The 10,898-nt window shown below is 39.4% G+C and overlaps 1 protein-coding gene and 1 long non-coding RNA gene across 2 annotated transcripts in view; one reads left to right on the top strand and one right to left on the bottom strand.

Annotated features, from left to right (window-relative positions):
• Positions 1 to 562: 562 nt before the first annotated feature.
• LOC145495944 (uncharacterized) overlaps positions 563 to 10,898 on the top strand; it is a 13,593-nt gene continuing 3,257 nt past the window's right edge. The window contains exons 1-2 of the long non-coding RNA XR_014050491.1: positions 563 to 810; positions 3,783 to 3,863. This is a non-coding gene — a long non-coding RNA (uncharacterized LOC145495944). The remainder of the gene's footprint in view (positions 811 to 3,782; positions 3,864 to 10,898) is intronic.
• LOC145494160 (uncharacterized) lies at positions 9,586 to 10,851 on the bottom strand. Its single transcript, XM_081473622.1, has one exon. The coding sequence runs from the start codon at positions 10,849 to 10,851 to the stop codon at positions 9,586 to 9,588; it is 1,266 nt and encodes a 421-aa protein (XP_081329748.1).

The raw sequence follows: 10,898 nt of genomic DNA on the forward strand, positions 1-10,898 counted from the left end.
CGGTGAGGGTATACATATAGATTAACACTCATAAGGATCTGCAGTAAGTTTCAGCTATTAGCCGCAGGCTTAATTGTTTACCCACAATTGAACAACTAATAAAGCCAGCAGAACGTAAGGTGTGTTTTCATTCAGTACTCAAATTTTGTGACCACTCACAGGCAGGAATTAACAAGTAAGTAAATATATGGCTAAATGTGACGTCATTAATGACGTCACATGCTGCTTTGAATGTATTCTGCAACGTAATCGAACTAATCTAACTGGAATTAGGCGGAAAGCAACTTATGTGGTATTCTGAGGTGCAAATACAAAGCAGACGGCTTAGTATCTAACTTATTTTGCAAAGTTAATACCACGATCACGTCATTTTCAATGTCGTTTTTGTGACGTCATTTTGAGGCTGAAGATGGCAAAAAAAAATTTGGTAACAAGTATTTTCATTTTCAGCACGTCAAATTACTTTAAAAAATTCCTGTTACCAACTTTTACTAAAAAATGCCTCATAACTGTCAAATTCTCTGAAAGTCGTCTAGTCTATGAAGGCGCGCCTTTGTAGCGTTGCACTTTCGTCCTGCGTGGCAGACATGTCTAACACCTTTTGACCAATTGTATGTGTTGTTGTTTCTTCTAATGAAAATGCGTTGTGACCGTGTCCTGTGAGATTATTTTACTAGGGGACGGGACGGTGTTTGCCAGGTGAAAGCTCGAGACCTATCGATTGTGACTTTTATAGGGAGGGTGTTTTGCCGGATCTTTCTGCATGTTCCGAAACACATTTACAGCTGCCTTTGAAGCTTAATATTGTTGGTAAGAAGCTTTGTGAAGTGTAGTGTATTCCATTATGTTGTTTGTAGTAATGGAGTGAGTAATTTTAAATGGCTCAAGTTTACGAAGCCATTTCGACATGTTCATCAGCAATCTAAGTATTGTTGATCGTGTTGCTTTCAAGCGGCACGAACAAAGCTGGTACTAGTTTGTATAGTCCACACTGTTGTGTTTTGCATTTTGCAATGAAGATCTGCCTCCGTCACGGGCATAACGAAACGCTGTCCTGCCGACAGAGCAAATTTTCACTTACCCCCTTGTATCGCCAAATGCCACCAAATATACAGCTTAGTTGGATAGAAAATGCTATAAAGCAAAGCAAAAACAGTAGTTTCAAGAAATTTGAGTTTAGTTCAGGATGTCAAGAAATCGAGTTTACCATTCTTTTGACAGTTTGAACTTTCGAGCCTTTATTTTGTGTGATATTTCTTTGCTTCTATCAATGTGAAGTTTTGAGCATAACGAACAACATAATAAACAACTTATGCAAAAGAATCTAAAATAATTCAAATGACGCAATCAAAGCGTTCCTCAAGTTGTTGGGTTTTAAGGTCTCAATTTGTGTCCACGGGTGATGATTTTGTTTTTGATGATATTGAATAAGTGTAAAAGTCTGCACTTGAAGGGCTCGCAATATAGCGTTAAGGAATCACCGGTAAAGGTCAGTGTTGTTTGTCCTTCTTTTCTTTTTTTCTTCTTTTCCTCTGTCGTTGACTGGCTACGTTTAAGCTGTTTGTTACGAAGCAATGTTTTGTAGACACGCAGCGTATATAGTCATCATGTGAGGCTGCTTCAAGAAGTGCTTGCCTAGGTTTCCTTTTCTATGTGGCTGGTACGTAATAGGGATACATGCCAATGCCTTGTCATGTCTTCATTAGGTGGCATTGCCATTATCTCTTTGTGCCAGCTCTTGTGTGAGGAACATTGCCATTCTTGTTTTCTTCTGGAGAATTTATTCATGTTTTTGGATACTTGAGTTTTTTTGTTCTTTTAATGTAAAAACAATTAAAGCAGCGGAAAACGGTTTGTTTATCTACTTGTATTTTTGTTCTCAAGGATGTCGTTTATCCGGCGTCGACAAAAGCAGGATCGGACCGGACCGGATCGGATCACGGATCGGATCACGGATCGGATCACGGATCGGATCACGGATCGGATCACGGATCGGATCACGGATCGGATCACGAACCGGATCACGGATCGGATCACGGATTGGATCACGGATCGGATCACGGATCGGATCACGGATCGGATCACGGATCGGATCACGGATCGGATCACGGATCGGATCACGGATCGGATCACGGACCGGATCACAGAAAAAAAAAACAGTTTTAAAGAAGAAAAATCCCCCCAAGAAAATCAAATCACTTATAAGATAATAATAAACAAAAAATAAAAGTTGAAAACTAAAATATGTTAAATGAAAATACGAATCCCGAATTTGACGCAATGACATGTTAATTACAGAGAATGACAGGAGGTCGTTTAAAAAGCCACATAACCGCCTAATTTACGACGAATTTAAATTGTAATGAACAGGCAGATGTAGTTATATTTGAACGTTAGTTGGGTCGAAGCTTGCGTGAACTCCCATTCTCGGTTTTGAAATTGTTGTTAGTATCGTTAGCTAATTCTCGGCTACATTTTCGTGTCAGATGTGAGCGTTGCAGTTGGCGTTACAGTTAATTAGAGAACTTACGTACGAAAGCTTAAGGACATGGCTTACTTTAAAAGCGCTACGGCACGATTTGCGCATCTTGAAAAAAAAACTAGTCTAGTTTTTCAAGTTCGTCATTTGCAGTCCTCGTTAATCTTTGCTATCCTTAACCGTATAACGATCCTCATTCCGTTTTGATTTGTTCTTGCCTCTTAAGTGTTTCCTATCCTAGAACACGATCATGTTAAGGTTTAATTCTATTTAAAGGCAACTCTTTACGACCCTAAGAATGACTCTGAAAATCGTGACGTAACTCCTAAAATGTTGTTTATTTTCGGGTTGCGTTATCGTTCACACTATCGATGTTATTCTTGTAATTTTTTGTAAAACAGTTGTATTTCCTTGAAATACAGATGGTTTGTCTCGTTTTATTCCAGTGTGAAATATCGTATTCCAAACTCGCATCTTGTAAAAGTATAGACTTGTCTCAGACGGAAATTGTTTGAAATCATCAGGTGTTTAATTTGTTTAGTGGTTTTAGTTTTTGTGTTTCGATTCATACGTTCGGCCTATTATTACCATGCTGACTCGTTTAATGACTGTCTACCTTTGATGCAAGTGAATATACGAAATATCATTTATCTGAACTGCGGAGAAAGATATGAAGACATGATTGATCATCGCAATCAAAACCCAACAGCCTGAAAAAAATTCATCTGTGACCAGCTCCCAGTTGGCTTGATATTATAAAAGCATAAAGGAATATCACGTTCTGCTCACAGTAGTCACTCTAGTGTAATTTGCTCAACAAAATTTTGAATTTTGAATTTTTTTCCTTGATCCGATCCGTGATCCGATCCGTGATCCGATCCGTGATCCGGTCCGTGATCCGATCCGTTATGCGGTCCGTGATCCGATCCGTGATCCGGTCCGTGATCCGATCCGTTATCCGGTCCGATCCCGGTTTTGTCGACACCGTCTTTTATCACTTGGTAAATGTGATGTAGTTCTCATCAGCTAAACTTTGCCACTAGAGATTCTGTCTGTTCTGTTTTGGTTTCATTGTCAGTTGAAAATTATAGACTTTAAAAACTTAGGTCTTGATAAGATAGTCATACTCTTGCAGTTGTTTCTGATTGCATTTTGTTTTCTTTTAAATTTCCCTTTACTGAGGAACAGCTTTTAATCTGCAAGGCTGTATCTTATTTTAAAACAGTCAGTCTAACTTAAAATATAATTGCATTTGTGCGATTTTGTGTTTAATAATAATGCTTTGAATTTCTGTTTTTTGCAGTAATGGATGATCATCATGGGTTGGATGAGGGAAAACATACACAAACCGAAGAAAGTCTTGGTAGAGAAGGGACTAGGGATGGTGAGCATCAGCCCTTACTATGATATGTATCAGTTGCCATGTGTTGATAACTTTTTTAGAGTTGTGTCTTGCCAAAATAATTCATTTTTTTGTTACCTGTACGTAAATGGGTCTTAATTGTAATGGCTGCACTTTCTCAATAATTTCAGGGCTTATGTCCTTATACTATGCTTCAATGTCTGGTTAGCTTATGAGTTTTTTCGTGTACACTAAGTACTCCAGCAATACTAAGAAGACCATTGCAAACCAAATGTGTTAGGGGAAGCCAATTTATAGTTTTGGCTATTATTTTTCAAAGCACATCTTCTTCGAAGCTGGATAAATAAGCCAGTTTCTAATTTTTAATTCCTTTTCATCCCTGCTATGAAGGTTTAAAATTTAGCGGAGGGAGTGTTTAGTAGATGGAGTTTCACAATCTTAAGGAAGAAGTGATTGTACAGTACCACTTTAATGCATAGATTAATATCCTTGTGTATCCATTAAACTAGTCAACAACCCATAATTTGTTCCCACTAGGACAAAATAATTTTGTTTTTAAAATTGATGTAAAATAAAATTCTCAACTTACTGGTAGTTTGTGAGGTTCTGTGGGATATTATAGGTTAAGGTATAGATGTATGGCAGCGATACAAAACAATTTCTGCTGCATGTTACACAGAAGATATTTGCATATCATATGTAGCATTTGTCGCAGTCCACATATTTTTTCTATTATTTGTTGTGACTCTTATTTAAAACCCCAAAAGCTGTGAACAAGACAGCTTCTAGCAAGTTGAGCTTTCTGTGTTAGCAAATAACAACCTTAACTTTTGAAGTGCCATTTACAAAGTAACCAACAGCACTAAAATGACAAAACTGGTAAACGATACGTGTACAATTGCCCCTACTGTATTCTACATGTATACTTACAGCCTGCAAAGCACTCACTTTCTTTCCTGCAATGGTTTGGGGCACAGCAAACATAAATGAATTAAGAGAGGTTGAGGAGTCGAGGAGGCAGAGTAAAGAAAACTTTTGGATGCCGCAAAGCTCTTAGAATGAGCTTGACAGCTATTAATGCAGTGTTCGACACTAACTGTCTTGCTAATTTGCCCTTTGGGTAACAAGTTCTGTTTTTGATGGTTCCCCATGTGTCTTTTTAGTTGCCTATCTAGTAGACTTTTGTTGCCCATTAGCACTCATGAGAAAATTTGAACTTGCAGAAATGCTCAACTTTTTTATAAACTTGCCTTCTTGTTTTGGTGTTGCAACAGCGATTCATTGGGTGATTAATCAGTCATAGAGCACATCCCTCACAAGATTTTAAACATCCACGAACTGTGCCCACGCATTTTGATGAGACTCCACTTTTCTGACAAATAGACCCAGTGAAGCACTTTTACTGGTCAAATACGATGAACCAACTGTCATGAATGAAAACATAATTCATGCCCTGAAGCACATCATTATCATTAATATTATTGTTATTATTTTTGTTGTCATCGTTGTTGTTGTTTTTATTATTGCTATTTTTATTTATTATCATTGTTATTATTAATAATTGTCTTTTTAACTGTATATTAAGCAACTGCGAAAAAGATGGCTCAGCCTGTACCTGTAGTACCCATTTTGTATTTGTAATCACACATTAATAAAACTGCTTCTCTGCCTCACCAGAGATCAGTCGGGGATTAGCTTACAATCCTGAAAACAGTGACCTATTTCTTTTTGAGTCACAACAGTAAAACTTGTAGCCAAAATATTGCAGTACCATGCAATTTGTGTGGAAAGACTTTGACACCAAAGTTACTTCCAAATACTGTTGCAAAATGCATCTTTGAAAATTCAAGGAGGTTATCAAGCATTTTATAGTGTTTTGAGAACTAGGGATTAGTGCTTTTTATGGTTTGCACGATCACTAATCAACCAGCCACTTTTATTTAGCAAGCTTTGGAGCAAGCTTCTCACAAAATTTGGGTTCATGGCTTGTTTCGGAAATGAGAGTCAATTATATATCTTTGACCTTAATACTTCAGAACTTCTGCTCAAATGATTTCCCCGAAACTTGGGCATGGTTTATATTAAGTCAAAATAAGCTGGTTCCAGAAATTGAGTAAAAGTATGCCACCAAAATTTTTTTTACTGGTAGTGTTGTTGTCCAAAAAATGGGGTCCAGTCAAACACCAGTAAGAATAAAAATATTATCCCCAGTAAATGGAATTAAGTAACATTATCACCGAGTGAAAGACAAAATATTTCCCAAAATTTCTTAGCCAACACTTCAAAGCCCCAAAATTTATGTTGCAAAGTTTGACATGCCCGGCCGGGTGAGTGTGGCCAGAATAACTACCGAGCCACCTTAAGTAATGATGAAATGGAATTGACCAATAGAATAACCATGATAAGAATGGTGTTATGCTTTTGATACAATAACAAACAGTGGGGCTTGACTTTTCAAAATTACAGAAAAGCTCAAATTGCATTCAGGGCCACCAGATCACAGTTTTCAAGCAACATACATTTAAATAAAATAGAAAGGAATTGTTTACATTTAAATAAATAGAAAGGAATTGTTAGCCAAATTAACTTTAACTAAAAATAACACACTTTTTAAAAATAAAGAGGTTTGCTATTAAACAGTTAAAAAACAGTTCCTTTATATTGCTATATGTGGAAACATAAAAAATGAAAAGGGTTTGTCAAACACAACTCGATACCACCACCATCACACACATAAACTATGGTACTCTCCCATGTAGATGTGGAAGGAAAACAATTTGTTTTCACTCTAAGAGGAATTGGAGTTTGCAAGCCCTGACAGCAAGCCCTGACAGCAAGCCCTGACAGTTGCTCAGATTGTTTTCTTTGGAGTTAATGACGATAAATTGATTAACACCAAATTAATTAAGAGAGCACTCAACAAGCAAATTGATGGCATTTTGTTGGGTTCTTCATTAGGCGGTTGTTGTTGTTTTTTTTATCATGACAAAACTCAAAAATGATATTGTTCGTAAAATGCTTGACAGTGGCCTTATAAATGAGTAGTTTTGTGGACTTTAGTTTGAAGATATGCTGTTGATGGACAAACCAAATAAATCTGACATGTTTTATGGTCAACAAATTTGAAGATGGCATGATCCATTTCCTGGACATTTCTCTGAAAAGAACATCCATTGACATTTATAGGAACCACACAAACACTGGACAGAATGTCTTGTTTTCTAATCATGAACGTTGACTTCGCAAAATTGCTTGGGTTAGAGCCTTGTTGCACCAGGCTTCTCGTATATGTGAAATAGACTCTCTCTTTCAGAAACAAAGAACAATGATTAAAACGTTCCTGTTATGGAATGGCTTTCCTAAATCTGTGGCTTCTAATCTTGTGAGGTGTTTCAGACACAGTAGCTCGGAACCTAGAACATCTTATCAATAACAACAAGACTATGAGTTTTAAGGATTTTAAATTCTAACGTAGGGTTTGGGAGTGGCACTAGTTTTGCTAGCCTAATGATATAATTTTGAAAGCAGATGGGAGCTTCTCTGGGAGCCTGTCCAGGAATCCCCATCAATGTCCCAGACCCAAAATGACATGTACTTTTAATTATTACTTCATCTCATACAGGAAGTAAGTGATGTCTGAACAGTGTTTCATTGAAGTGCCTTGAAACCAGAACCAGAGTATTAACAATATTACAAACAACACAGCAAAGAAAGTACAGGACGCAAAACAGAGCACAGTGATACAAACCCAAATGCAAGTTTATTTTGAAACCAAATTGAAAATTGCTATGTAGAATGAAACGGGTAACAACCACAACTGGTGGTTTGCTATTTGCATGAAAAACTAGCAGACATTAAGTTGAAGGAAGTGAGTTTATAGAGAAGTCCATTTGCATCATATTATTAACTCTCTAAACGAAAGGCGAAGAAACAAAATAACAACAATAAAGTCTGGGGTAAACGGGAAAGGGCTCGGAAGTGATTCCATTCCATTTAATAGAAATTTTCCAAACTGGAAAAGGTAAATGTACAAGGAATATAACAACAACAAATAACTAGGGAGGGGAAGGGGGGGGAGCGAAGCTACGTTGTGCATAAGCACATGGCGAATGAAGTACGTAGAGCGCATGTCAGAGAAAACTAGTACCAGTCCTCTCCCCCTTCCTCCAGAGTTAAATACAGATAAATGTTATTATTTTAGACTTAACTCTCTAAACGAAAGGCGAAGAAACAAAATAACAACAATAAAGTCTGGGGTAAACGGGAAAGGGCTCGGAAGTGATCCCTTCCATTTAATAGAAATTTTCCCAAGGGAGGAACGACCTAACCCCAGACGAAAAACAGAGCAAGGAAGAAAATCTAAACAAACGAAGCCAGCCGACTAACTGCTTGCATTCTGTCTTTAACTGGGATGTGAATATAAGATCTATTAGCATCTGACTGCCAGTCTCCTAAGCGTTTGATAAGTTCTGCTGGGATTTGAGCTTGAAAGGCCAGAGTGGCCCCGCCTGATCGAAAACTATGTCCGCTAAATTTAGATGGATGCAAGTTCATCGTGGTTGCCAATAATTTAAGTAGGGAGTTAAACTTTCCATACGTCAGAGGGACCAGACCCCCCTTGGTTGAAGCTGGGATGACAAAGGCTGGGCCTGATAAGGAGGCTGGTACTAAGCTGAAAGCATGCTTGAGAGCTGTATAAGGGCAGAGTGGGTGCTAGGCAATGCGTGGTAAAGGTATAGTCAGTATGCGCTGACTAAATTGGATTGTTTTTGACCATCTGTTGATAATGATGGCCCAGTCTGTAAAGAAGAAGATGTCCCCTCGACGCAGATGCTTTGATGGGTTGAAATGTGTTAATCCTCTGCATAGCAAGTTAGCTTTACGTAGGAGGCCGAAGAAAGCTACCAGACAGACTGCCCAAAATGTTGCATGCAAAGGATCATCTAAGTTTAAGTGATTCTTGAAGGCTAACAGGATCTGAGGCGTAATTGGTTTCTTTTGGGATACTAATAAACCTTTTATACGTTTAATTAACCGAAGTATGGTTGCCAGCTGAAAATTGTTTTTGGTTGGGTCTGCAAGTCCATGTTCAAGATGAAGGATGCGAACTGCATTCAAATAGGCTGGGATGGAGGATGCTGAAAGTGATCTTGCTAGGAAGGCTGTGTAGCGGTTAAGGGTTGATACTGATGCTGGGATAGGCTGGTAACCGTAGTATACACAAAAGGAGAGGTATGAGCGCATTTGACTCATATAGGTGGACTTGCTAGTAAGGGCATATGCTTGACGCCGGAAATTGATGACTTCGCGGTCAAGTTGCTGCTGATCCTTTGTATCTAAGGAGTGCAAGAGACAATGAAGACATGTGAGATTCTAAATCATATGATACAGGGGATTCGGAGAGCCATGCCTGGAATGTTGGCCAGTAGTGTACATTGTCAAGGCGTGAAACACTATCTGCTAGGGTATTGGTTGTTCCTGGAATGTGTTTGACTAACAGGCTGAAATTGTAATACTCCTTAAGCCAAAACAGCGAACGAATCCAGTCCATTATTATTGGGCAACAGGTTGAACCTTTGTTTAAGATAGCTGCAGCCACCTGGCTGTCCGACTTGACGACCACTTGATAACCTGACCAAAAGGGTGCCCAACGATGGGCTGCCAAAATGATTGTGAATGTCTCCTTGTAATTGATGTGCAGAGAGCAGAGAGCTGGGTAGTCTAAGGCCCAGTTAACATACAGTCAGTCAGTTTCCCATACGCACCCCCCACCAGATAGGGAAGCATCCGTAAGCACTGCTGTAGGGAGTTCTGGGGTTGCTGAGGGGAACCACGTTTTACGGTTGTGTGCAGGTAAGAGGGAGGTCCACCACAGGAGGTCAGCTTTGGCGCATAGGTTTAAATAAACACGGTGGTGCGGGCGTTTAACAGCATTTGCTAAGGTGATAAGACGCCTGAGAAACGTGCGGCCCCCTCGAACAACACGTGCTGCCCAATTGAGCTTGCCAATGAGTCGTTGGAGGTGAAGCTTGGAGCATTTACGTTTTGAACTGGTTTCCTTGAGAACGAATAACAACTCAGATACACGATCCTCTGGGAGGCGGAGTTCACACTTAACAGTGTCAATTTCAACTCCCAGAAAAACCAGACATTGGGCTGGGAAGACAACTTTTGTCCAGTTGACAGTGAAGCCAAGAGACTCTAGTAAGTTTAGTAGAATGTCAAAAGCTGCTTTGCACTGAAGCTGAGTTGGTTCAATGATGAGGAAGTCGTCCAGGTACGCCAACACAGTATACCCTCTTCGGGCCATCATTCGACAGACTGATTGTGTAAGGCGATGAAAAATCATTGGAGAGGCCCTGGCTCCAAACGGGAGTCGCTTATCATAGAGGTAGGTAGAATGTTTAGAGTCCTTGAAACACCAAGACATCCCTGTAACTCGCCAGCTGTCGGGGTGAGTACCAACACTTCTGTAAGCGTGTTTTAAGTCAACTTTTGCCAACCAACAACCTGGTTGACAGAGGTTTGCTGCATCATCAACAGTAACATACTTGTAATGTTCTAAATCCATGTATGAGTTGGCATTTGCCATTAACGGTCGGCTGCAATCCATGATCATCCGTAATTCATTCGAGTCCTTTTTAGGTACAGCCCCAAGTGCATTAACGATTATGGGCATGTGGGACTTGTCTGCTACAGCAAAATGGTCTTCTTGAAGACCCTTAACCAGTTGCGCTTCAATTTGATCTTTAGCTCCAGGTCGTAGAGCAGATTTATTGTTGTGTGCAAAGGCATGTGACACCGTTGAATCAGGCGGGATTAGCTGAAATCCATTTTTAACACCATCGAGAATAAATTTCATGTCCGGGTCATTTGATAGTTCTGCTGTCCAGGTCCCAAAAATTAAGTCTGTGGAGACCTTGGCTGCTTGGGGCTGCTGCATAGATTCCAAAAAGGCCCCTGCTTTAATAGGTAAACTTTCACCACACTCTGCGGGACAGCATGTCATTAAGGCGGGATCGGTCCCTGCATGTAACAATGTGGTCGAGATATCTC

Source organism: Orbicella franksi, chromosome 8 (assembly GCF_964199315.1).
Source record: "Orbicella franksi chromosome 8, jaOrbFran1.1, whole genome shotgun sequence".
Classification (NCBI taxonomy): domain Eukaryota; kingdom Metazoa; phylum Cnidaria; class Anthozoa; order Scleractinia; family Merulinidae; genus Orbicella; species Orbicella franksi.

Excerpts from the sequence above, each read along its gene's own strand:
- LOC145494160 (XM_081473622.1), bottom strand. The coding sequence starts at position 10,851 with ATGACATGCTGTCCCGCAGAGTGTGGTGAAAGTTTACCTATTAAAGCA.